Source organism: Dermacentor albipictus, chromosome 4 (genome assembly GCF_038994185.2).
Source record: "Dermacentor albipictus isolate Rhodes 1998 colony chromosome 4, USDA_Dalb.pri_finalv2, whole genome shotgun sequence".
NCBI lineage: Eukaryota > Metazoa > Arthropoda > Arachnida > Ixodida > Ixodidae > Dermacentor > Dermacentor albipictus.
The window spans coordinates 170,703,008-170,730,751 of record NC_091824.1 but is presented as its reverse complement, the minus strand read 5'-3'; the positions used below and the strand labels follow the sequence as shown (position 1 = coordinate 170,730,751).

General features: G+C 45.6%; 1 protein-coding gene across 3 annotated transcripts in view; it reads right to left on the bottom strand.

Annotated features, from left to right (window-relative positions):
- Positions 1–21,454, bottom strand: part of LOC135902456 (nephrin-like) — a 59,524-nt gene extending 38,070 nt beyond the window's left edge. For 2 of the 3 annotated variants that reach the window (XM_065432538.2, XM_070537805.1), the window contains exons 1-8: positions 21,226–21,454; positions 19,472–19,581; positions 6,530–6,676; positions 6,122–6,243; positions 4,865–4,922; positions 3,714–3,866; positions 2,035–2,202; positions 897–1,187 (exon numbers count right to left, since the gene is read on the bottom strand). In XM_065432538.2, coding sequence (XP_065288610.1) covers positions 897–1,187; positions 2,035–2,202; positions 3,714–3,866; positions 4,865–4,922; positions 6,122–6,243; positions 6,530–6,676; positions 19,472–19,532 — 1,000 coding nt within the window. In that variant the 5' untranslated portion in view covers positions 19,533–19,581; positions 21,226–21,454. Of the gene's footprint in view, positions 1–896; positions 1,188–2,034; positions 2,203–3,713; positions 3,867–4,864; positions 4,923–6,121; positions 6,244–6,529; positions 6,677–14,376; positions 14,443–19,471; positions 19,582–21,225 lie in introns of those variants that run through there. The other variant, XM_065432539.2, reaches the window with a different exon arrangement.
- Positions 21,455–27,744: the final 6,290 nt, after the last annotated feature.

Sequence of the window (27,744 nt, the reverse complement as noted above, 5' to 3'; positions counted from 1 at the left end):
GAGGGATTCAAAAGAATTATATATATATATATATATATATATATATATATATATATATATATATATATATATATATATATATATATATATATATATATATATATATATATATATATATATATATATATATATTCTTCCGGAGCTTTTCCAAAAACGCTACTAGAAATCTTTATTTACTTGTTTTTGGCGGCGTTCTTCCTGCGCTTCTGTAATGCTCTAGTCCATTTGATGTGGTTCTTTGTTTGCCAAGTAAAGGAGCGGTGTATCTCACAGGCGTACTTGTGAGGTACACCTTCTTCCAATTATATTTTGCGGTTTTACGCGTCTTTACGGCAAATGGTTGGCATTATTCACATTTGTACTAGTAAAGGTACCCCCCCCCCCTCATTTGCATAGAAATGTTACCTTGGGTTGTCCCCCCTCACCACCCCCCCCCCCCCCCCCGAAAAAAATCCAGGGTACGTGCCTGCCTAGAGCTCTATGTACCAGGAATAATCTATCACGCAGAGTTTTGAGCACAGGTTTTAAATGAGATATTAGTGTGGAAGTACATCGGAATGCCGCACTACGTATCAGAAAGTAGCAACGTTGTTGGCGGCACCTTTTGGCTCTGTGGCCTACTGTGTCGTTCGACTAGTGCTCTTGTTTAGGAAAGAGAAAATATAGAAGAATATTATCGCGATTATGTCACAGCCGTTGCTAAAGGGCTTTACACTGCCACGAAATCTCGCCACCAGCGCTGCTGGTGTCGCCACGTTTTCCAGTATACGTCCACGTTGGTAATTTATTTTGCGGCAGTTAATTTAGTTGAATGCATCTTCGACCAAAGGCGTGCAAAAATGCTTGCTAGCGTCGTTGGAGAATGCACAATTGACGCGCCGCTTCGACACACTCACAGAGCACGCTCAGCGTGACCGACGCCTGCGACGGCTGCAGCGTGACCAGGTTGCTGGCCTCGCATCGGTACGCGGCGTTGTTGTCCGCGGCCGTCACCGCGAAGGTGTAGGCGCTGGTGGCCTCGCGCGAGGCCGCCTTGTAGCGCGCCCGCAGCGGCCGGCCGTCGCGGCTCCAGGCGAGCGCGGCCGGCGGATTGCCGCCGCGCGAGATGCAGGCCAGCGTGAGCGTGTCCCCGACCTGCACGATGTCGCCCTCGTGGTAGCCCTCGATCTCGGGCGCCCCCGGTGGGTCTGCGTGCGAGGATCGAGTAAACGTGCGAGCCTTTTACGTCCCGAAAAGAAATGTAGAAGGAAAAATTTATGAAGGTACAATCCCCCAGCTTGTCTAGCCTGAGTGCGCTTGTTCCCCCGGGGCTGTCTCGGTCTCTTGCTGCGATTTCAAGTGATCCTGATGCATTTCAACCAACTTGCATGCCTCGCCATCCCGCTAGCCAGCTACTTCGTGCCGGGTGAAAGGAAGAGGGAGAGAAAGAGTGCCGTGAGGACGTCTTAATAGATGGTCCTATAATGTAATAGTTTGTCTATGAGAAATGCCGTATTGATGTCTTGAGGGTTGACTGAATGCTCGGGGTTCTCTAACGTGTAATAAAGGCTCGGTGCACGAGCGTTTTCGTTTCCGCCCCACCAGAAGGTCTCCGCCGCATTTAGGTGTTTCACCGGCATCCTTTTTCTTTTTTCTTGCGATTTTCTTGAAGAAATTAGGTCATACTAAGTGTTTAGTGGAACATACTGATCTGTCCCAAGTCAAGCATATCTGGATGACTATCTGTGCGAGTGCGCCGCTTGATTCCGAAGTATTCTGTGTTTGCGATTATTGCACATGTTCTTTTCTTTTATATTTTTTCATAACCCTCTCTGTAAGGAGCCTCGCAAGGGGGTTGACAGTATCGTTAAATAAGTAAATAAGTAAATAAATAAATAAATAAATAAATAAATACCAACACACCCAACTGTCCTCACCGCATTTCTTCTCATTAAACCTTTTTTTTTTTTCTCGTCAACAATGTTTGTCAGAATTACAGCACTCTACATAATATGACCGTTTGTAAAGCCAGGAAATGCTTTCACTGTGACTCACATAACACGCTGACGGTGACTGAAGCATGCAGCGGGCTCTCGAGGGCGGGGTGCGTTGCCTCACAGGTGTAGACTGCTCGATTGTCGTCCAGCTTGGGGTACAGCGTGACAGAACTGTACACAGAAAATAGCTTCTCTCCGGAGGCATTCTTTCTCGTCAGCACTTTTTCTGAAATATGCAAAGGCAGAACTCGAGCATATTTCCGTTTTCATCTACAGTTTAGGCGGCCGCATAGTAAGCCACAGCCAAGGTAAGCTTCAAAAAACACAAAATGCACAAGCTGCAATCAAGATAATTGACGACCTTCAAACTTCGCAAAGCTCAAACATTTGGAATTCAAATGTAGCGAGCAGCTGTGAACTGGCCAAATAACAAGTAAACAAAAGCGACCATGCAGAAGCAAAAAAAAACTTGATAAGACAGACTCTCGAGCCTGGAATCAATGACTGTACACTGAGCAACACCAGGCCCGAACAGGATCGTGCGTGGCTGATTGTCGCGCCTATAGCTCGCAAGGCTGCGTGTCGATGGCTGGGCAAAAGCGCGCCCCGAACGATGAGTCTCTGTCTCTTCGCCAAAGACGTCTCAGCTCTTGGGCCTAGAATTTCAACTTGCCCGGAAACGTACCGCGTGTGCGCTGCAGCTGTGCGAGACGAACTTGTATTATGAAAAGCTTATCCTCTGACTCCCTCTGCTCCGCGCCGCTCTGAATGACGTCGAACTCCACGTCCATAACTGCCTAGAGCAATGTAAGGTTGCTCTTATACGCCGCTTTCTGTTTCATGTCACGATAATGTACCACGCTGAAGCGCTGATTTGTGCAAGCGTACACGGGATAATACACACAGAAGAGACGCAGTCGTAACTGTTCATGGTTAATATTCTCCATACGTTTCGATTTAGTTTCGTTGTTGCGAAGATAGCCGATAAGTTCTGCTCATATTATGTGCACTGCAGTTTCTAAGGTGTATGTCATAGTCCGCAGGTCACGGGAAAGCTCTGAAGCACTCTGAGAGGGACAATTAGATCAACGTCCCCAACTTAAAGCAGGGAAGTACTTGATCTAGCAATATGGTGGGGAGCACCAAAATTTCTTTCAACAGGCTGTAGTGGCTAAACATAAGAGTGCTGAGAGCGAGTAAATGGACGATGGGATCTTTGCTTGCTGCATATTAAGACGTCACATTCGAATTCGCTCATCGCGAGCACCCATTAATTGAAAACGCATTCGTTGTTCCCTCTCAAATTGCTTACGTATTATCGTGATCATGCAGATGAACGGTGGAGTCTGAAGTTAAAGGAAATACATGATTTTAGAGCACGTGGAAATTTTTCTTTCTGGCAAGTGTGGAAGCGCCCGGCTTTGCGGCAGACGTGTGATTGGTGGCTCTGGCACTTTCTGCATCCCTATGTAGCACACTGAAGTAAATTTAGCCGGCATTTCAGTTGGAGTGCCAGCAATGTGAGAGCCGTACATTGACGCATTTCCGCAAACGCCGCATTGTACATAACGCTGACATACACCCACACAAGAATAGGCACAGGGCACACGAAGCGCTTGAATAACAGACTCACTGATGTCACCATCATGAATGGGTACGTAACGTGCCATAATGATTATAAGAACACCTTGTAGACTAACTGATACAAGTGTTGTTCCATGAGCGTTGGCAGCATACCTTGCGCGAGAGGGAGGGAGTTCCGCAGCCACCTGATGTTAGCTGCGGGCTTGGTGTTCCGCACCCAACAGGCAATGGCCAGGCTCTCGGCTTCTCTGACTTCCACTACACTGCCATTTCCTCGGTGACGAAGCTCGATCTCTTTTGTCGGCACTAGAAGGTCGACAACACACACACACACAAAAAAAAAAACGAATGCTGTTAATAAATAGGGCGCGACAAGCTCTCAATCAAGTGGCGATGCTGGCTTGGGAATTACTTATGGATGTTTATTACACCTGCGTGTGTTTTTCAAAGTAGCTACCGCAACACTTTCAGAAATATAAATCTACGTGACGACCGCAAACCCGCGTACTTGCCCTCGTAAGCGACGGCATCTCAAACTCCAACCTCATCCAATGACGAGGCTGATGACTGGTAGCTCATGTATACGTATTACAGCAGCCACATACACTAAATAACAGCAGCGAATGGTACGTAGTATAAATATCCAAAATGAGCAACGTTGATACTACCAAGGAGGATGCAATCTAAAGCACTGACAGACCTCCGCGCTGTCAGAATATCACGGTTGATCACCGTCGCAGATACCTTGAAGTGTAGCGTGACACTAGTCCCGGTGTCTAGATCAAATATTGTATCAATCACTTTATTACTTTGAAAGACACTGCGCAGTTTGATACCACTCAGGATTTGATGACTCGATCTTTTTTTGGTGATATTTTGTTTAATCGTTGCCCATTTCACTCTTGTTCAAGGTCCCGGAATGGCATGGCTAACATTGTTTTTGTAGCTTAAGCAGAAATACAATTAGAGTCATACCTCATTATAACGAAATAATGAATATAACGACGTAACTTTGGCTCGCCCTTCATCTTAGTTATAACGAGGATTTACTGTAATATGCCAAAAGTAGAGAGAAGAGTGCTACTACTCTCTTGCAGCCTTCAAGATCCAGAGAAGAGGTTTACCAGATTCACGCACTTCACCAGGGCATATAGTTTTGCTAATCAACAGAAGTTCGGCTTTCAGTGTAAAGAAAGCTAATCAAGACAAATGTTCTTGGTAATCACAGCAGGTGGCACGCTACGTGTATCTCTTTGCAGTAGCCACGCTATCATTGTTTTTCGCTGGATACGCTACTGACATACCGAGCACTGTAAGGCGGGCTGCAGTCCAAATGGCATGATTCTTGTAGGCTGGTCCTACCTGCAAGGATTAAAATGTACCTTCACTACGCGTTCGCGTAGGGAATACCATCGTTTGTCTAGCGCTAACTCGTGAGAACTCCCTACATATGCAGTGACAAGTTTATCGCTAGTATTTCAAGACTGCATTAATAGTACTTCAAGTGCATCTTTATAGCACTAACTCCAAATGTCTGACAGAAGCATCTGCGGTAGTCCTAAAGCCTATTTCAGCGAACGTAAAACGAACAAAAAAGTTTTCTGCTCTGAAGATGCAGTCTGTACAATTACTTTAGTTACTTACATTATAGCAGTCATTTCATTTCATGTGTTTTCACACACACCGTAATGCTGAGCGCACTATAGAGTGACAGAAAATGTACAAAACAGCAAGAACATGAAGAATAAGGCACAAATGTGCTTGCTGATTTTTATAAAGATAGGAACGCAACAAGTCTTAGGCAGTCAAATACTGAAAAAGACAGAAAAAGTTAGGATTCTCATTTTCCACTGTTGCCTTCAACTGTTGCCAGTTGCCTTCACCCCAAAAGATCACGTTCTCGTGACGCCTTCTGCAAAAAGGACGTTCTACGTCGGCCGCCAAGGTCTGTGAGTGGTGGCGCTGGCTAACACTCCCGGGTTTCTACTAGGACACATAAGTACCCAAGAAAGTGGATGGGAAAACGGCGCTGTGGTAGCTCAATTGCTAGAGCATCGCACGCGAAATGCGAAGGTTGTGGGCTCGGGTCCCACCTGCGGCAAGTTGTTTTTTCATCCACTTTAATTGCCATTAATTTATCGTTTATTTCATTTATTAAGCACAAGTAATTTCCCCTATGTTGTCATTGGTATCAGTGTTTGTTGGCTTCTTAAGCTATTAGTATTTGTTATTTAATCGCAATTGCTACTATTCTGCATAGCATTCCTATCTCGTTCATTGTTATCTATATGTACGCTATTTTCAATTTGGTTTGTTTTGCGTTTCTAGTGAATTCACTCTAGTCCTTGTGTTACTTAGTATGTTGCTATTATGCTAGGTATTGCCTGCATTTTGTTTATCGGACCTTCAACTAGCCTATGGCTACAGTCCGACAGGGCTATGTTTACCTGTGTCCTGTGATGTGGAAATAAATACTCCCAACCAATCTCCCAATGAATCCAGAGATTAACCAACTGATTAACCAACATAGAAAAATAAACACGCGCAGTTGTTTTTCTTACTTGGCACTGGTATTCCGCCTCATCTTCCATCTGGACGTTGGTGATGCGCAGGTTATAGACACCGCGTTGATTGTCTACGATCATTGTGTACCGCGGGAAACCTGGAATGGACGGGTCGAAACCTGTAGGAGCAAAGGAAGAATAAGATATGCAGAAGTTAGCAAGGTGCCCAAAGCAGTCAACTTATGGAGTTCCGTTTCCACGGTTCCACGGAACATATTGTCACGAGAGAGATCAACTAAATCTCGAAGAACAACTTCACAAGGTTCTTCTGGTAGAAGTTACACGCTCGCAGCACAAACGACGTCATGTCAACGCTAGGTGTCAAACAATGCAGGCGGCCAACACATACGCACCGCGGCGCTGTCTTAAGCTGCTTGGTAATAAGTGTAGAGCACGGACACCCACCGAGCAGGAATCCGTCTTTGCTCCACTGGACGGGTCCGGCCAGGTTGGCCACGTGGCACTGCAGCTCGGCCGTCTGTCCCTCGACTGCTTGGGTGTCGCGGGGACGCACGCGGAAGTACTGCTGACCGCCCGCCCATGTGCACAGCGCTGCGAGAGTGGCGGAGAATGCCGTCGTTGAACCGAAAGATAATTCCAGAATAAAGTAACGGTGCTTGCACCACCTGGAATGCGCAACAGGGGTCGTGGTGCACGTAGCGTGTCCCTGATACGTCGTCAGGTCGGATGTGCCGGCTTGCAAAAAAATTGGCGAGAGTGGCATGTGGACATATATACACTGTCTAAATTGATTTTTCTAGACCTTCAAGGCGATATGTGCCGCCAAAACGTTCGTGCGCGCTATAACGCACTACGACCACTTTATTGAGTAATGATGTCTGGGTCTTTTTGTTGTTATTGTTGCTGCATTTATAGAAGAATGATCACGCTTACAAACAGGTTAAAAGTTGAGATTTCATTATTTAAAACACTGTGATAGTAGGGAGCTTAGAGTATCGCTTATGAGATTTCTCATACGAGCTGCTGCGCTGCGATGAAAGCATACAATATTAAGTGTTGGCAGTGCCCACAAAAACAAACGCCTGTGTTGCGCCCAGTGTTGGATCTGGAAGACGATCCCAGTTGCTGTCCCCCAGATTTTGGACCTTACCGTTGGGTGCGGGAGTTGGCCAAGGTTGAGGAGGACTTTGAGATGAAAACAGGAGGTTTATTTACATTATTTACAATGAGAGTACAAAGAAATTAAGAGTCATAAAGTCATTACAGGCCGGCAGCAACTCGTACGCTGCGGCCCGTGGCAAGAAGCTCGAAAGAGATGAATGAAGGAATGCTCCCTTGCTGCTCCCGGTCTCCGGCTTTTAAGCCCTTCGGTGTCTCGAAGTCACGTCACGTTCGGCCAATCGGCGAGCCCGCTCAGATGTCGTCATTTTCGGCCAATAGTAGGCGCCCATGCGATTGTGTCACACCCGGCGCCGAGGGTCGCTCCTTGGGCCCCAATTGTCCGAGTGCTTACTTCTCTCTGCGGTATTGCCTTGCTGACTTGCAAGCGCCGTCACAATAGGCGGAAGGGGGCGCCGTTTCAGTGCTACAAAGCAGCTTTGCTCGGGCCCTGCGTTACCTAGAACCGTGGCAGGCTCCCGCTAGACTTTCGGGAAGAGTCAAGCAGTGAATAGCTCCGCCTGCAGCGCACGAGGTAGGGGACGCCAACTCGCTTGCACGTGCCGCGCCTCGGGAACGGGGTAGATCTGCTTCTGCGCTCCTTAATTGACTGTGGCGCGATTCGATGTGGTCTGGTGAACTCGAAGGAGGCTCAGAAAAAGGTCCCGTATCTAACACCAGGTCGTACTAGAAGCAACTCATCTAAGACATGCGGAAAGTTGACGCTCATATGGCAATGTAAAAGAGCGAGCATGTCTGGAGTTATACACGAACACGTTAGGGTACAAGACCGCTACGATACTGCTGTTTAAGTGTTACTGCAAGGGTGAAGCGGTCAAGTTCAAAATCAGGAGAGCTTAGGACAAACACCGTGAAGACAACGAAACTGGACCGTGTCTTAACGGAATTACCTACTACAGCGTGCCTATTCCAACCTGACCCACTTCCTGCAGTTTCTGGTGTTCGATTTACTTTCTTTCAAATGTGTGGTACTTTGACGACTAAGAACTGGGGTTAAACAGCGCGAAAAAGACGAGGACACAAGGAAACAAATACCACAGACAAACGCTGACTGCCAAGTGGAAGTTTATTTGAAATTCACCGGACATTTATACCTTTTTTTTAGCATAGGCATGCGCACAGTCGCAAAAACATCTGCAAATCAACGACATTATAATCTTTCTTCCAAAAATGCGATTTCTTTTCCCGACAAGGCAAGAGAGGGAGTGCTTACACATTTATCTCCTGCCTTTTTAATGTGAAAGGCCTCTACTATTTCCCTTTCCCTCTTACCCTTTTCTTCCCCTATGAATTTTGTCTTTTAAAATAAGGAGGTGCAGCGACACTTGTTACAGTGTCCGGCTAAATGACTCCCATAGCCATTCTTTAGGTTACTGCTGTGCTGACGAGCTCTTTCATTGAAGCACCTGTCCCGTTCGATCTGTATAAGATTTTCCACAGCTGAGCGGTATCTGATAGGTAACGTTGCGCCTGCACTCAGTGAAACGAGTTTTTTGAAACAAGGAGGGCTAGTGGCAGAAATGGTATAGAAACAGATTGGAATAGCTTTACGTTATAGCACTCCCGCAATGCCGAACCAATGTCTGGACCTCATTCCAAGTACAACAAACGACGTACTGAGACTCGGGTCACATGTCTCCTTCACCGCCATCTCAGGTGCCACAAACTTCAACGAAGCTGTCACCAACCGCCTCCACTTTTTTCTTCAATGCCGTCTGGCACCGTGAATACAGAAAATGAATAAATAAATTTAAAGTACTGTTCACGCGGTGTCACGTGATTGTATACTGACGCAGAAATATCGCTAACTTCAGGAGCTTCCCAAGTCTTCAATGCCTATGGTACTTTTTAATGATAGACGTTAGTGATACGTGGTGTGAGAAAGTACAAGCAACATGTGCAAGTGCACCGCCTTGCCATTCTGAAAGTAACGCTCTAGCCGTTGCATTCTATGTGCACTGTCATCACCATGAGCAACCTAACGCCTCCGTAACTTATCTAATGTCGATCTGTATGCGAAAGAAAGCAATCAAGATGGATGCAGGGGCACTACATCGTGATTCATGCTGACCTTAAAGCATGACATACACATAACGGGAAGCCAGACTGCTTATCGGTCCTTTCTGTCGACAGGTAAAGCCATGCAACGATAGTGAAATGGCGGCCACGCCTCGAAGGTTTCAAAAGCTCTACGTACGCCACTCGATGCTGAGAAATATCACGCCATAATGAAGAGCAAGGAATGAAAGAAAAACTAGAAGTAGCTGTTTTGAGCATAGTTGGTCAATCGAACGCATAATTCATTACGGGGACGCCGGGCAACCATAGCTTGTTGTGATTCAGCGCCAGGCAGGGACTTTGTATGAGAATTGTTCATTAGTCGACTGCAATAGAGAGCTGTGATAAAGCTGTGTTTAAGTTTGGATCTGTGTATTTTCCGCGGGAAAAGTAGTCACTTACCCCAAGTAGTTGCGTTGGGAGCGTCATAGGTGTGCTTGGAGTAAATGCGTTGGCCACTAAAAGGGCCACGCGCAGACGATTCCATCCAAAGACGTACTGTCCAGCTTTAACATTCTTCTGCAACTGACTGACCCTTAGATCCCATTAATAGGAACTACCACAATGTAGGCTCCTTTAGTCCCATTATTACAATTGTCCTGTTCCTATCAGGCCTATACCACACCTTGTACGACCACTCGCGATATAAGAAAAAATTTAGACAATATATGTAGTACGCCAACATAATCCTAATCCATAAGAAAGGGGATGCCAAAGACTTGAAAAATTATAGACCGATCAGCTTACTGTCCTTTGCCCTACAAAGTATTTACTAAGATAATCGCAAATAGAATCAGGAACACCTTAGACTTCTGTCAACCAAACTTCAAGGCAGGATTTCGTAAAGGATACTCAACAATAGACCATATTCACACTATTATTCAGGTGATAGGGAAATGTGCGGAATATAACCAACCCCCATATATAGTTTTCATTGATTACGAGAAAGCGTTTGATCAGTCGAAACCTCAGCAGTCATGGAGGTATTACGGAATCAGGATGTAGAGGAGCCGTATGTGAAAATACTGAAAGATATCTATAGCGGCTCTACAGCCACCGCAGTCCACCGCAGTGTTGCATAAAGAAAGCAACAAAATCCCAATAAAGCAGGGCGTCAGGCAGGAAGATACGATCTCTCCAATGCTATTCACAGCGTCTTTACAGGAGGTATTCAGAGACCTGGATTGGGAAGAATTGGGGATGAAAGTTAATGGAGAATACCTTAGTAACTTGCGATTCGCTGATAATATTGCCTTGCTTAGTAACTCAGGGGACCAATTACATTACATGCTCACTGACCTGGAGAGGCAAAGCAGAAGAGTGGGTCTAAAAATTAATCTGCACAAAACTAAAGTAATGTTTAACAGTCTCGGAAGAGAACAGCAATTTACAATAGGTAGCGAGGTACTGGAAGTCTACTTAGGGCAGGTAGTGACGGCGGATACGGATCATGAGACTGAAATAATCAGAAGAATAAGAATGGGCTGGGGTGCGTTTGGCAGGCATTCTCAGATCATGAACAGCAGGTTGCCATTATCCCTCAAGAGAAAAGTGTATAATAGCTGTGTCTTACCAGTGCTCACCTACGGGGCAGAAACCTGGAGGCTTACGAAAGGGGTTCTACTCAAATTGAGGACGACGCAACGAGCTATGGAAAGAAGAATGATAGGTGTAACGTTAAGGGATAAGAAAAGAGCAGATTGGGTGAGGGAACAAACGCGAGTTAATGACATCTTAGTTGAAATCAAGAAAAAGAAATGGGCATGGGCAGGACATGTAATGAGGAGGGAAGATCACCGATGGTCATTAAGGGTTACGGACTGGATTCCAAGGGAAGGGAAGCGTAGCAGGGGGCGGCAGAAAGTTAGGTGGGCGGATGAGATTAAGACGTTTGCAGGGACAACATGGACACAATTAGCACATGACCGGGGTAGTTGTAGAAATGTGGGACAGGCCTTTGCCCTGCAGTGGGCGTAACCAGGCTGCTGCTGCTGCTGATGTAGTACGCAAGATCTTTGATGTACTGTGTGATAAAATGTGAAAATTTGCAGGCACAACTTGCAATCAGCTAGCGAAGGACAGAGTTTATTGGAAATCGCTGGGAGAGGCCTTCATCCTGCAGTAGACATACACAGCAATATGATGATGATGATGATGATGATGATGATGTACTATGCATAGACTGTTTGTAGAAATGTGGTTTTATCTTACCAGAACTTATTATTTTATATTTGTAAAGCCCCAACTGTATATGCACAGAAGTCGTCAAGGAATCTGTCTATTTCTGTCGACAAGGGTAGTGATGGGGGCTTGTTGGTAAATATTGACTAAAGGGAGTTAAGCACAAAGAAACGCGAGGAGGAATACAAAAGAGAAAGCAATGTGTGTCCACCATGACTTCTTTGTCCTTATGTTCCTTCACGCTTAATGTGTTCCACTGACTCCAAATTGTGTAGTTTTCTAAAATTTGGACAATATTGAACAAAAATACGTGAGGTCTTAAGTTCATTGGCTGTTCATATTATTTCATGGCGAAACTAATGAAGGGATCAAGTATAAAAGCATATTGGCAAGTTATTTAAAATGGGGGCAACGCTATATAAAACAAGGCGGCTGTGAAAACCGGTGCCGCCTCGTCCCACCAAATCGTCTTCTTTACTGAAGATCAACTTCATCTATAGCTCTCTTCTGATTGCTCTGTAACCTCTGCTCCGGATGTAAAGGTTCTACTCCATAGCTGTGATGGAGGCGAACTTGCGCGTAAGTGTACAAATTGATCTGAAGCACGTGCGCAAAGTCAATGGATGGAGTTGCTGACGAGCAAGGAAAGTCCAGCGCAGCGATTTCGTAGTTAACATCGTCAAGCGTAATAATGCAAAGAATTTCTGGGGAAGCTTGGTGCTACAAGTAGGGTAGACGATAATTTTTCCTTTCATCGCCAAAGTGATGAAGGGTCTTGTAGGGCCCTGTGTAGCACGGCAGGCAGCAGCTTTTTGGACAAGCCGATGTGTCGACACGGTATTCGTAGGAGCACCCAGGAGGAAATCAAACGTTCCGATCTTCTGAGCGATCTGTGACGCCGTTTACCGGGAAAGAGCAATCTGGCGAGCCACGTAAACCCGGGCAAAGATTTACTCAACATATTGTTACGTGCAAGAAAAAAAAAGAACACATTGTATGGACAGATATTTCGTAGGAGCGTTCATCGAGAATGGAAGGAGTGTGTCGAAGGACAAAGTACGGTGGCGGCCGGACGGAAAGTAAATCACGCCACTTCTGATTGCTACGTAACAATATATTATATTATCGCTACCCTTTTCCGAGAGGCTCAGTTAGGTTTTGTGAGCGATAACTTGCCTCTCTGTGAAAGGAGAGGTGCGAAAAAAAGTTACTCACGGACGAATTGCACAACGCTTTCTATGCCTCCTGGCAAGAAAGTGTGGTTCGAGAATATTAATATATGTAACATAAGCCCAATGCGGTAACCTTCATGTAATTTTCGACTGTACGAAGTGGTCGGCCATGTGCAGCTTGCGATTCTTGCGATGATCGGGCAGTCATACGCAACCTCATTAGACCTTTGTGCCGCTAGTATGATTGTGAGCTTGCGGTATCCTTCTGTGCAACGAAGTCAGCCAATGGTTGTTTTCTGCTATCATGAACCAACAGCTTAATTTTCTTAAACGAACAGCGACCACCAACATGGAGTAGTGTATCTGTTATGTGTGTGTGTATGAGTGTGCGTGTGTGTGCGCGCGCGCGTGCGTGTGTGTACTGTTTACGTGTTGTATACGCGCTGTGTGCGTGTGTGTTGTGTGTTGGTGGGTGCCTGTATATGTTGTCTCATAGTGAATGCTGTTTGTGTCAAAGTGTACACGGTGCCACTGACTGGTCACGTACTAATATTCTGCAGTTACCTGAAAATAAATAGTGGCACGTCTAGTTTAATCGAAATTATTTGTAAGTAACCTGCCACGTAGTACTCAGATACGCACACGCTGCATAACTTTGTTGACTACTCCTCACAAAAAAGATTCACGCAGAAACTGCCCAGATAACGCTAAAAAACAATGATAACCCAAGCGAACTACTGCAGGTGGCGGTGCCAGGTACGCTGATGGCTTTTCGATCATTAAAAGCCATTATCGCTCTTTAGCGCCTTATCCATTCCCGTCGAACAATTATCAACCGCGATCAACCGTACTCCGGCGGCGGCTGTGTATGACGCGGCCGCGCGGGCGCATCTTGAAAGCGATCTGCGATGGGGACAGGGAGCGCCGAGTGCTGGTAGCTTCGCGTGCGCTGTGTTCTCGCCGCTTAGTTCGCCTTGGAGAGAGAGGCAGCAAAAAGGCCAATTCGCTCGCTGCTGCGGGCCCTATCTTGAAAGCAATCGCCTTACATGACGGACGGGCAGGTTTTCTCGCTGGGTAGGCATAGAAATGCTTACGAATTCAAAGATACTTGTGCCAGAGCGCTTCACTGAGCTCTGTACAATCACAGTGCCGCCATATGTATATTAAAGGCACCATTATTGTTTTTCAGGTCAGTCGCAGCATGATACCTTGCGAAAGGAACTAAGGTCCAGCGCCCAAGCAAGCAGCACCGCCTTTCACCAAAAGATGTCTCCATAATCAGGTATCTTCGCGATAGTGTTTTAAAGCAAAACTATCCAACAACATAATGCCGCGACCACTTCGAGCTTTTTTTCAGCCCCATTATGATTTGATATTGTTGCGCTGCGCGCTTTTTGCAACCAGTGAAACCGCCTACTTAAACATTCGAAAAAGTTGGTATCGACTTGCTCGACTTCTTTTTGAAGTACTGAGACTGCGGCGCTAACCTCTGCTATACCGCCGCCGATCTGTCGCTCCTTCTGCTTCAGTCTGTCATCTTGCACAACGGCGCTCCGCGTGTTATGTGTGACCACAAACGGCAATTCACCGCCGACGTTATTAAAGCTATTCTGCGCCTTTGCGGTTATACTTATCGTCATTCAACACCATACCATCCACATACAGATGGCCTCAACGAACTCACGTATATCGTGCGCTTACCAACATGTTGTCACTGTATACGTTTCTGCTGATCAGAAGTATTGGGATGCCGTGCTGCCCTTCGTCACGTGTACGCCTGCAATATAGCCAAGCATGATGTAACCGGGTATGCACCTTTCTCTATGTTGTGCGCTCGCAGTTCCCTAACGTTCTTGGGCACAATTTTGGCATTCGCACTGAACGAATACACATTCATTGCACGAACAATGGGTCGTGCCAAAGAAGCGCGTCGGCTTGCTCACCTAAGAACACTCTCTTCGAAAGTTTCACCAAGGCGAACTACGACTACCGGCATATAACTGCAACTTTCGCTCCAGGCGATCACGTGGACACTTCTACGGAAGAAAGGCTTGTATCGCAAGTTTATCTCAAGGTAGATGTATAACGACCCATTAGGGATGATCAACCGATTAAGTGACGTCAGCTACGTAATAATCAACTTGACTTCCAATAATCGCCGGTCGCTGAAGACACAGGTGGTTCATGTGGATCACCTGAAGCACTGTTATCATAGGGTTCCCGAATCAAGCATTACAAATCACGTGGTTCCCTAACTCACCCGGGGAAATTCGTCCGCGCCGGAGGAAGATGTTACGCTCCGCGACGCAGCCGAAGAAGAGGAGATTGAACTGCGCGAGGTGTAGAAAATGCCTGACTGCCTACGATCTCATCTCTATGCCCCCTCGACCATCTTGTAAATAAACCCATCTTATCCATAACAATATGTAAGCTGGTTCTTTTGTATCGTAGTAAAAAGTTCGCTGTTTCTCTTTTATTTTGTTTTAATGTAGCTTATTTAGGAAACACTTTTTCTTGCTTTAAAATGAAACCATTTTCTTTTTTCGTACGAAACGAACTGTAGCCTGGCTCTTCTTTGTAGCGTCATTTACCGCAGTGTTAGAGCTGGCACCTCATTTTTGCCACACGTGAGTCTATTAAACATCTGGTTCCTTGGTTTATAGAAAAAAAGGACAAGCGTAAAAATCAAATTAGGTTAAACAATATTCAGGTGAGGACAGTTTTGCTAATTTTCCAGTCAGCGATGATACCTAAACTAATATCTGACTCTCTATAACAGTTTGCTGTTACATCAAAAAAAAGCATTCGATTATATTTGCATTTTGAAAATACGCCCATCTGCTTAGTGCGTACTTAACAATATCTGTACACTATGACATAATACACACTGCACACCCAGCTTGATGCTATTGTGTGTCGCAAATTTGTACATGAATACATGCGGTCACTAATTCAAGACATTTTACTGACAGCGTCGGGAGAGTTATGTAAATTGGCTACCAGTGGCCATTATACACAAGGCTGTGCGTATTTACTTACTTCGCTTGCCTTATTTTCAAAGGGCACGTACTTTTTTTATTCTTCTTTCTTTACCTACGCCTGCGATTCATGCCAAGCAGAAGCTTTTCTACAGATTGGGAAATTGACTTTTAAGTTGTTATAACAACAGGAGGAAAACTGATGTTGCTCGTTTTCTGAAACTAGGGCGCATAATCAGTTCTATTGACATTTCTGTTTTCATGTTGCTGTCATAGGATCTCTTGATGTAAAATAAGACGGAAATTCATTTTCTTGTACAATTTTCTAAATTACAAATGACCTTTTACAGCCACTGAGAAAGGAAGTGTTTACCGTGTTTAACAGTAGCGCAAGAAAACTGTTTAAAGTAAAAAAAAGACAAACAAAAAGTAACGGATACACAGGAGCGCTACGTATGACCTTTGTCTTTTTGCCCTACAGTTAAATATCTTCAGCTTTTACCATATGGTCCAATTTTCGTTTTGAGAAATACTGCATATTTACAGGATATTTGTTATTTTAACACGTTTCTGTGAGGCACGACACAAAATTGAAACAGGATGGAAGTTCACAGGAAAATTGAGGTTACAAGTGATAAGCAGTGGTCGAACAAGGAATATCAGCCGCAGACCACGTTTCCTCAAAGGAAATTCTCTTCGTCAGGGCGGCCACTGCCTTCACGAAGGGAAATGTCCTCAAAACATTAGTTTCACACGACATTCCTGGTTCGCCCAGTATTCATCACGATAGAAAATTGTCTTTACAAATCAAATTTTTGTACAGTGGAACAGAAAAAAAAATGTCAAACAGGGACAGGAAACAGAAAACACATAATATTTATGCACAGTGGAACAGAATAAAGAAGTGAACCAGAAACAGAACACATAACTTTTCCTGTGGCTCAATAAGGGTAATTGTTTTACACATACATTCTCTGTAAAATAAGACAGAACAAATTATTAGCATAACAGAAAAAAATCAAACAGGAAAAAGAACTTTTTCAGTAATACAGAACAGATAACTGTCTTTAACACAAAATACCAGAAAAATAAAAAATGGAACACAGAGCTTTACCGATGTTTACGGCAAGGCCGCTGCCAAAAAAATCATTTTTTAATGAAATATTTTGTAGTGTGGTTACCGACATTCTGAAACATGGTTACCGCGCTGAGAAAGATGAAATATAAATATGAAATGCACGTTCTGTGGATGGGACGTGGCAGATCCAGCACCTGTCTTGCAATTAATCGGTCAGTCGGTCGGTCGGCTTGTCGGTGAGTCGTTTGGTTGGTTGTTCCTTAGTGAATTAGCGCAGCCAATTCTGGAGAATCGGCCACAGATTGGGTGGTACGAGAGCTCAAGATAATAAAAAAAATGAAGGAAGTAAGCTGAGAAGAATTTAACCGGGCATTGTGAAATCCAAAACTGATACAGATGTAGAAAGTACAATAACTAAATAATAGTGTAAAACATGAAAATGCAAGAAAGAAACAAAACTTAGCATGCGATTCTTTATTTCTCGTGTAGAAAATTGAAGATGGCATCACAAATGTTATAGCTAAAACTCAAAGCAGACCTCTAAAGTAAAGCACCACCGGATGAGTGAAGCTCACTCCAAGCTTGTACAATGGTTCTGAAGATGTTATCTTTTGAATAGTAAAACGGCGACACGCTAAGAATATATGCGCTAGAAGTGAAGTCTAATTGGCAGAAATGTCATAAAAGTGATGGAGCTAGACCAAACCTGTTGAGGTAGTAGGTACTAAGTTAAAATATGGGGTGAGGGGTGGACTCGGCAACCTAGTCTCGCGAGCGAGGTTTCCAACTTTCTAGTGGCGCACCGTATCTTGCTCCAACGAAATTTAAAATCTGGAACTCAGGGGAAAACAATGAAGATTCTGAAAAGTTGTTCGCAGTGGCAATCTTTATGAATCGCGCCGCGATTACGAAGAGAGATGTTGGTTAAACAGAGACTATAGGATCATCATGGACTACCACTGCGAGAACATCTGCAGATTCAACTATGATAAAATATTTGGAGCTTGGCACCTACACCAAACGAACGAAGCGTAAACATCTTGGGACAAAAATAAAGAATGCTTCTAAGGGTGTTGAAAAATTAGACGTTGCTGCGAAGAACAGACGGGTAAGCTGTTAAAATTACAGCTAACAAGGACGAAGGTAACTTATAATATATAGAACGGCTGCCAATAATTCAGCCTGTAAGGCGGGCCTGAGGTCAGGTAGGTGAATAAAGCGAAGATCAATTGAGAGGCGTCGATGCAATCCCCACACCGGCATTCTCTTCACAGAAGGACGCATAAGCCGCAATAAAAGTTTTTATTTCAAGGTGTGCTTATAGGTGGTCTTCCAAAAGACCATTTAGGTACTGGCAAATCTTTAGCATTATTTGAAAAGATGTCATCGAACTCAATCTTAGTGACTAGAGCAGAGCTACTTAGACTACCTCACGGAGCTGAAGCTGTAGCGTGTCTAAGAATGTTCGCGCAGAAACGACTTCAGGGCACCGTAAACAAGGCCACTGGCAGTGCATTTCGCATTCGTGATTCATCCTCCATAGCTCTGTAAACGTGTTTTGTACCCGCGAATGTCTTGAAGTGTTAAGTTGTGTCTGGACATTGTCATACAGCGATCGTATAAAAGAAAGTATAAAGCAATTACATTAATTGCAGCTACCTGAAAGGCAAAAGCGGAAGCCATCATCAAAGGAGTACGAGATGATAGGCTCCAGACTTACAACCCCAATCCGCCTCAACAGACAGTTCTGTGCCAACCTGACATTAAGAACGGGTGCTTAGCGCGATTAAGCGCAATCTTATGTTACGTATCTGATACGCACATCGCAAATTACAAAGAATCGTGCCATTCTTGGCGCTGGAGCGTCCATGTGGCCTATACAAGTTTCTTAATACCGTCGGCGCCAGATAATCACGCGCAGTCGCATTTGCTGACACATTTGCTATTCATCAATGTTTTTGATTTCTGACAGTGGGACGCAAGTTACTACAGCACTATGATGTGACATTAAGTGATAATTATCTGGAGAGCTTACAAATTATTTTGAAAATTTGCTCCAGCAATCTAACTTGTACCTCTGAAATTGGTACTGCTTTCATGCTTACATGATCCTAATGAAGCATGTATCTAACGTAAGCACGCTCAGAGGGAACTGAAACATGTTAGCTTGTTTTCACAGGATGTTGGATGCACAAGTAGGCATTGCCGAAATCAAGACCAGGAAAGCCGTGGCCTCAACGAGGCTACCGGCTTGTCTCGTGATCTAAATTCTTAATGACTGAGGCATTAGAAATTGACAAGGATAATTGCAGTTAATACCAACAATCAGTGCGAGTGTCTTTCTCGTCCTTAATTTAGAAATAGCCGAGATTACAAAAATTATATTTTCACTGCGCCGTCCGCAGTCGGGCCATCTCTCCTTGTTCGGCATCATTAGGTGGGGGAGGCAGTGCTTTAGGATTTAAGGGTCACATATATTCGGTGATTGAATTGGCGTAGTTGCTATATTCTTTGAGAAACGCGTCATTACGAGGTTCGCAGTGTGCGTAAGCAGCCGACTCCTAAACGAGGGGTCATGGATCGTAGAACCGAAACACCCACGCCAGGTGAACGCGAGCGTCCGAGCATCACTTCGCAAGGAATAGGAGGCGCACCGGTGGCCCTCAGTGCTTTCGAGTGTGTTGAGTCTAAATTAAGAAGGCTGATTGATGAATAACGCGGGGCCTTCTACGGCGCTCACCTTGCCATCCGAGAAAGGCGAAGGCCAGGGAGAGCCGCGCGCAACCTCCGCGCGCACCCATCACGTCGATGGCCGCTGTAATCTGCGATGGCCGCCCGGCCGGGGACTCGCTGCGATGAAGAGGAGAGAGGGCGGTGAGCGAGCCCAGGGTGCGTCGGAGCGTGCGAGGGAAAGTGGGCGGAGGACCGATACTGAAGCTCTCCAATCACAACATTCGTGAAACTCTCCCGAAATTTTGCGTTTTAACAACTGCAAAAATTAGCGCCTAATTTAGACATCTCACATTATTAGCGCCACCTGTGTGCTGAAAAGGAAACTATTTGGGCGAGACTTGCTGGTGCAACACAAATTCTTAACGATTTTTCCTCTCGTAGGCGGCGCGTACGCCCGACCGTCGCTTGATATTGGCAACCGCAGATGGCCCCACTTTGAAGGGGAGCTTCTCAGCTGAAGGGTTTAGAGAACCCCAGACCGATAGCTATCTGATGGGAACAAGTGCGCAGAGGGAATGCAGACTTCCGGCCCGGGAGCAACGTTTCGATCAACTCCCAGGCGCAGTCCGATATGGGTAAGCAAGCTGACAATAAAGAGATCGACGGTGAAGCTGCCATTCAGAAGCAGGCCGCGTGTGTGCAGACATTCACGAAAGAGACGCGCAGCGCTGTTTTGCGGCTGGATAATCATATGTGCGTTTCGGACTGCGATTTGTGCTGCCCGCGCGTCGACCCGGGCTTTGCGTATTGATTATAAGCCCGAAATCGGTGCAGCTTGGTTAGCCATCTAGATGTGATGCGCATTTTTAAAAGCATTAGATTGCGTTATTTGAGTTGGCATTGCCGCTGTGTCTTACTGGCCGTTTCGGTGTACATTTACCTTTCTGCAACGTCAAGCACATTGAGTGAATCTGCGAACACAGCGCTTTCACGAATGTATAAGTGCGGAAGGAACTCAGAAAATTACACGTGAGTTTTTATTACTCGCTTTATCACTACCTTGAGTGCATAATTAATATAATTCTCAAGAACGTTTCCTGCCGCCGAGGTGTCTGCAAGCAAAACTATACATGAATGCAAGAAAGCTCTCTTTAATGACGATTAATTAGTCCTATTCAAGCAGTGAGCCCTTCCTCTCAAGGTAATATACATACAGAAAATACTGCCTATAGACGATACAGACAAAATACAGAAAAAGATATTATGATTACGGACGTAGTGCTTTATAGTATGCGTAAATGACACGTTGCAAGCACATAAAGCAGTTCATTCGTGAAACACGGGCGTAGTTTATATCCGAATGAAGCAGACGACGCACATGACCCGGAAATGAACTGGCAAGACGTCAGAGCCGGCTGTGAGGCCCCACCTCTCCCAGCGATCCCACCGAAGCAGACCATCTTTAGTCCGACAAAAGCATTCCCATCTTTTGGGTCTGCGCCACCAGACCATCGCGTCTGAAAAATCAGACTCGGCTGCCTCCTAACGACGTTGCAGGCAGACAACTCCGATCGATTTATTGAAAACATTTATTAGAAAGGATGGCCTGTGGCCTAAGACAAGGGTAAGGGATCAGGTGAAAGGAAGGATGCCTGCCTGCTTAGCGAAGGACAGCAAAGCGTTAATTATTCTGGTGGCGTTTCCTTGCGGTGCGACCCAGTCGTCGTACGACGCCACCCATAGAGGTCGGGTGTGCTTTTCCGTGAGAAGCCGTACCAGGAAACAGTGTGAAAAATGACCGTCAGGTAGCGATGCGCGCACCTTTGTGGGTTGCAATTCCGCCGATGGGGATTCCTTGCTCTTCTGTGGTTGACCAACTAGGGCTGCCTACGAGGACGGGCCCAAGTTCTTCCGGTAGGCCTCTGGCTTGCGAATTCCCCCGCCGTCATCGATCGGTGCGCTGGGTCACGTGACATTTCCGTTTCCGGAACAAAACAACGGACGTGCCATCACTGTTTTGGCCGTTTGTGTTTATCGCACAGCCTCCCTCCCTCCATCCTTTTCTTCCTCTTTCTCTCTTTCTTGCTCCAGATCTTTTTGATGATTCTCAATGACGCTGAAGAAAGGGACGATCCAAATCCATACGCGCTGCAGGCCGCTCGAATCGAATATGCTCGGTGGCTCTGCCATCACGTCGTTAAACAACCTTAGCGAGAAAATCGAAGGATCTTTATGGGTGGTAGAAGGTGTTCCTCGTCAAATATCTCGTTTCTGGTGCTTATCCTAAAAAAAATGGGCCAAACCTCTGTCATCAGCTACAGGTGCGCTGTCATGAGGGAGCCATTTTCTTCCGGGTCGATTTATAATGCCCTACTTGCCACACGTATGAACTTCTGCACCCTCTTTTCGGGACCACTACAACCGATAATTCATGCACGACTCTCTCGTTGCCAAAAAAGAAGAAAAGAAAGCAAAGACAAAGAAAGAAAGAGGGATTTGCAACAAAAGGATACGATTGACATTAATTATCTTTTCCGTAAACAAACGCACGAATGCTCTGTATCAGCTATGTACTATGCGTTCCATTCTTCTGTTTTGGTATCTGAATAACATTTGACACTGCCGGTATTGTTTCCCTTGCTCTGCTATGTCTAATTTTAAGTTCTTGCTCGACATAATTAAAATTGTTACAGTTTAGCAAAATGTCTATATGTCCATGTTAGTTTATATAGTGTACTTATTGTTTGTGCACAGTGCACATCTCAGATCTGCTGCTCTTTGTTCTCGTGCTATTTTCAACACGGAAATTGTGCCATTTCTTCTAGTGAGAACGAATAAAGCACATCTGTTTTTACTGCTGCTGTACTTGCGAGCCGCCTTCATCGAATTGTTGGGAATGGGTGGGAATGAGACCTCTTGAACCTCTTGATTGACTGAAATATGTTCTCAAGTGCATTTTATAAATAATAAATGGGCGGAGGGGTAGCATTGCGACGAAACGGCACAGCGGGTTGTGAGTGACGTTGTATTGGGGGACTTTGAATTAATATTGACCTCCTAAGGTGATTGAACGTGCATCTAAACCTAAGTACACGAGCATTTGTCGCCGTGTAAATGCGACGACCATCGTGGCGGGCAATAGACCTTGCGCCCAGCAGCAGAAAACGAGAGCCACTGAGCCGGCATGGTACAGCGCATGGAGGCGAAGAGACCGACGAATACGTTGACATTGATTGCTTTTTTTTTGTGCTCCGTTTCGGACAACAGAAGTTCCCTTTAGGATATTCGTCGCCAAGCTGAGATCATCTCTTGAGAACGCCGAGAGAATATGTCTGACGTCGTCTGTTTCTTTTTCTTTGTTTACGTACACTGAAACTCATGCCATCGCCGATGCATCTTCGTGACGTACGACGCGTGTATGCGATTATTCGAAGACACTGATGTTGGCTAGCGCTTAAAGATGTGAATTTTTGGGCACATATTTAAAGGTGCCTGCTGGTGGCAACTGCAGACGGAAACACCGTACCGATTTATATGCACACATCGCTAGAGATTGCACAAAGCGCTGAGGTTAGGAGCATAAATACTTTAAAGAAATAAATAAAGCATTGGCACTTTGATTTTCTCACTTATGGGTTTTTATTCACGAGACAATATTGTCGATGCACGCTCAAAGGACATGAGAACTCTTGCTTCACGTCTTCTGTGCCTCTGAAACCTGTAACTACAAAATCACAGATGCAGACAAATTTCATAAAAACCGATCAAAAGAGCGCCTTGATGCTTTTTATTGGGTCGTTGGGCAGATCGATCGCTGGAAAATTTTTACGCTGCACGCTCTGGAAGGGGGCTTTCTGTCAAGAAAAACGATGTTAGAAAGCGCAATTTATGTATTTTACAAATATGCGGGAGCTGAGATAATGGGAAACCTAAGTAAATAAACATACATTTTAAACCCGCACTGAACACCAATACCGATAAACTACTTCTTAATCAGTACTACCAATTAGATTGGCTTACATCCAAAGTCAGCCACGCGGCGCTTTATAAAGTTCATGCCTTACACGAACTGTCAGGCGACCATAAAGCAACACATATTATGCTTTACGCATTCGCGGCCTCTGACGCGTAGAATCGCCAACAGGTCGAAGTGGTAACTTGCCGCGTATTAGCTGACGACCAATTGATATTTTTGCTAACACACGTATACCCCTGCACTTCATAACAAGATACCGAAATCAATTATCTGCAAACACTCGCTTTCGCTAAATTGCGAGCGCGTCTAATATAACCACGGTTTAAATTTCTGCACTGAAAAGCAAGCGAGTCCCTGTTGTGAGCCGTATCAGTTGGCTGCCTTCTGTATCGCACAAATAATAAATGGCAAATTACATTATTTCTTACCAGCAGCGGTATCTGCACTTTCACAGTGGCTGACACCGACTTCAGTGAAAACATCACCGAAACGCTCCGAGATGGCATGCGACTTCGCTTCTACGGCAGGCGTTTGCAAGCAGATATGCCAACAAGCTTTTCTTTCTTTTGCGCCAAGAACCGCAAAGCGCTTGGTCAACATTAGACATTGGCGTGCTACAAGACCCCGCGATTCAATATAACAATGAAGAAAATGTGTTATAGAGCTTAAAACTGCCGCATCAAGCGAGTCCCGGGGTGCTATTTTCGACATCCCCAGATTCCGCCACATGGTTGAATTCTGTGACGGAGGAATTTTGAGCCAATCAGAGAGGCCGTAGCAGCTCTCTGGGCCAAACACAGCTGCCACAACGGTGAAGTCGACAATCCAGACGCCATCCTTGCAGGACTGCGGCGCCCTATCAAGGTTTTGAAATTTACGAATGCAATATTCGTTTGCTGTAACCTCCTGAAGACAAGCAAATGGCAAGAGAAGACAAAACGAGACATTATTTTCACGCAATGAACAGTCGGTGACAAATCAATTTCGAGAAAGCTGGTGTAAAAAGACACAAGGTCGTTCAAGGATGTACTACACTGCATACTTATGGTTGGCTGTGCTAATTGCAATGCGTGGTGCTGAACAAATAGTAAGCATCTGTTGTGCGAGTGCCATTCACACGATGTTCAAAGGCTTGTCCTTCACACCGCTTTCAGACAATTATACACTTTGCCAGAAAAGTTCAAGGACTGATTTTGAGTTTTATTTGTGATATTCAAACACAAGAAGGCCATTATTGGTGCGCTTGGCATGTATAGGCCACGTATAGACATGGAAGGGTTTCAATGTAATATCACTAGGCGGCAGAGCTGTGCTCAACAATGCACTGTTCGGCTTGTTGGCATATTTAGTTGGAGGTTACACGAGTGACTTGAAGGGCACACACTCCGAGCAGGTTAGCATTAAGTTATGCGTTATGGGGGGAAAGACCCCTATCGAGACATGAAACGTGATTCACAAAGTAATGGTGATGACGCATTATCGAGAAACTACAAAGTTTTCGGGAGAGATTCGGCGCAAGGCGATCTCCGAGCCGGCTACCCGTCAACGTCACATACCGCTACAAATCTTGAACATGTGAGGCAGTTACTGCATGAAAATTGCCGTGTTTCTGTGCGCATGATATCAGATCTGAAACTGAACAGGGATGTGTCATCAGATCTACAGAACAACTTAAGGAAGCTGATGTTGAATGCAAAAATAATCCCTCACACACAGCCAAAAAAAAAAGAACAGAAAGAAACCAGACGAACAATTAATTACTCTTGTATCCTATTCGTAGGTACCGATTGGAAAGCCATTGATATCAAGGTGGCAAAAAATATACAAATTGCAAAAAGAAGCATCAATTTAAAGCTAGCATTCAGCTCCTTGCAGTCGGTAGTTTAGGATACGAGTCAGCGTTGGGCCCTCAGTTTTTGTCTCTTCATGCGCCTCTCCCGAGTGGGCCAATGACTGCGCATGCTCTGTGCGCAGTTGCCGTTTACGTAGAATGTTGTACGATTTGCCTTACCTTTTGAAGTATGGTGCTGCGCAGGGTCAAGGAGTAATCCCGGGAATAAAAAAAGAAGGAAAAAAATGGAAAGTCTTGTCGTGGTGAAGGCACTCCAGTGCGAAATATGGCCAGTCACGGTTATCTGGCGGCCATTCTCACATTCGTAAGAATGGTCACCGGAACTGTCAGTGAAGGTGCCGGCCTATGAATTAACGCGGCAGCAACGTACGCGTTATCCCCGATGCATACATTCGGCGTGGGGTATACCCGACATTTGTTTCGTGATGCGGGACGCCTTGGCCACAATCACGGCCGAGCTGCGTTTTATGTAACTTGTGGTTTAGGTGACAATGAGCTGTGAAACATTATAATTGTATGACAGCATGGGCATCGTAATTTATGAAACAATGCTATGATGTCATGAGGAAAATACGGCACGTTCTGTGGGGATGCCACTGAACATTTCCGCTGGACGTTCACATACGAACGGAAAACATGCGAATCAGGCTGGGACAGCCGCTAGTTATTAACTTGTTTTCATAGCCCTTTGTTATTTTATTACTTCTTGTGTTCTATATCTTGCTGCTTTTCGTAGCTCAAATTGTGCGATAGCCCTCTCAGCCGGAGCCAGTAAAGAAGAAATAGAAACAGCCGGTGTGCCATGGCGCCAGCTTAGGTTTCCTATTTCGATCGAAGGCCGTGAAAGAGCATGATGCAGTGTCTCAGTGTTGAGGCAGAAGTAGTCAGGTGTGCCTGCCTTTCTTCTCATCATTGCCGGCATCACAGCCCGCGGCATCCTGCCGTTGTGCAGGCACGCATAAAGCATTTGATCACACTGCCAGCTTCAATCTTTGATGAATCTTATTCAACTTACTAAAGAAGTTGAATACAACCAAGAAAGAAGAAAATGCGCGGCCTAATCGTTCAAGCAAATATGTGTTCTAAATGTGTGCCAGCTGCCTGTTGCTCCCACCTCGCGCACCTCACCCGCCACGCGATCGCCCAGTCAGTAGCTACGGCATTCTGCAGCTCAGCACGAAATTGCGGTTTAGACTTCCGGCTGCGTCAGCGACGTTCTGGTGGAGAAGGGTGCACAGACTCCGCTTTGAGCGCATGTAAAGACCTCCCGGTAGCCAAGGTTAAACCGGAGTAGTCTTCGGTGTCGCTTTGACAGGTTAAAATCAATGTTGTGCACCTCAGAGTTTCTCTTTTGGAGCGCAGCCCTTGGGCGCCTGTTCCTGCTGCGAGCGTCGGTGTCGTACCTCGTAACTGAACGAACGAGCACAGCGAAAGATGAGATCGAACGCGGAGCTCAGCGGGCGATGAAAGACGGCAATAGCGAAGAAAGCGTGAGGAGGAAAGCGGAGGAGGAGAGTGTGGTGAAAGCGTGAGAAGCGTAGTGCCGCGCAAGACGGACTATGGAGACGATTGCTACGAGCTGGCGCCAGAGTCCGTCAAGGTGCCTCGATGCGCTCGCTCACCTCCGCTCCATTCGCGCGGACGCGCGCATCGAGGCACTCTACGCGTCGCCTGCTCAGCAAAGCACTGCACGAGCAGAGGTATGCCTGCGGCAGTTGCTGGGAAACGCGCCATGCGTCAGCCACGCGCTGCATCTCGCTATCTCCCGATTAGCGAGGCACTCGCGCCACACTTCGCTCCGTTTGGAAAGTGCTGCACGAGATGGATTGTCCGTGCCAGCCAATATATCGCGAAATGAAAACACGTATAGAGCTGCGCCCAAATTTCACATCAGGGAGTACCGTGATCGTCGGTGAATTTTTCTCGCGCTTTTACTACGGTTTGTTAGAACGACGCGATACGCCACATCCATTCACAGATCAAAACAGTCAATAGCGACTGAGTGCGCCAGGAAACTGCACGCGTCGAACGCTCCACGTCGGCGTGAACAGCTGGTCAGTTTTCTAAAACGCTCTGTGAACAGTAAAAAATTAAATTACAAAGTCTTAGGTGCCACAACCAAGATCAGATCATGAGGCAAGCCGTAGTGGGTAACTGCGGATTAATTTCGACCACCTGGAGTTCTTTAACATGCACATTAACCTGAGCACAACAGCCTTCTTGCATTAAACCCCGCCGGAATGCGGTCGTCGTTGTCGAGGTCAAAGCTGCGACCTCCAGCTCAGCAGCGCAACGTTTTATAGCCACTAAGCTACCAAGGAGGTTTTTTGTCAAAAACTCATATATACGTTTGAAAACTGGACTATAGACAAGGCCCAGTAGCGTTCTGTTGCCTGAAAACCCCGGACACATGGGCAGAAATACCGCAGCATAGTTGTAAGAACTGCGTCTTCGGCATTACTACCGGAAAGCTGAACATGGACATGTACATAGATGTTCCCAGCTTAACATC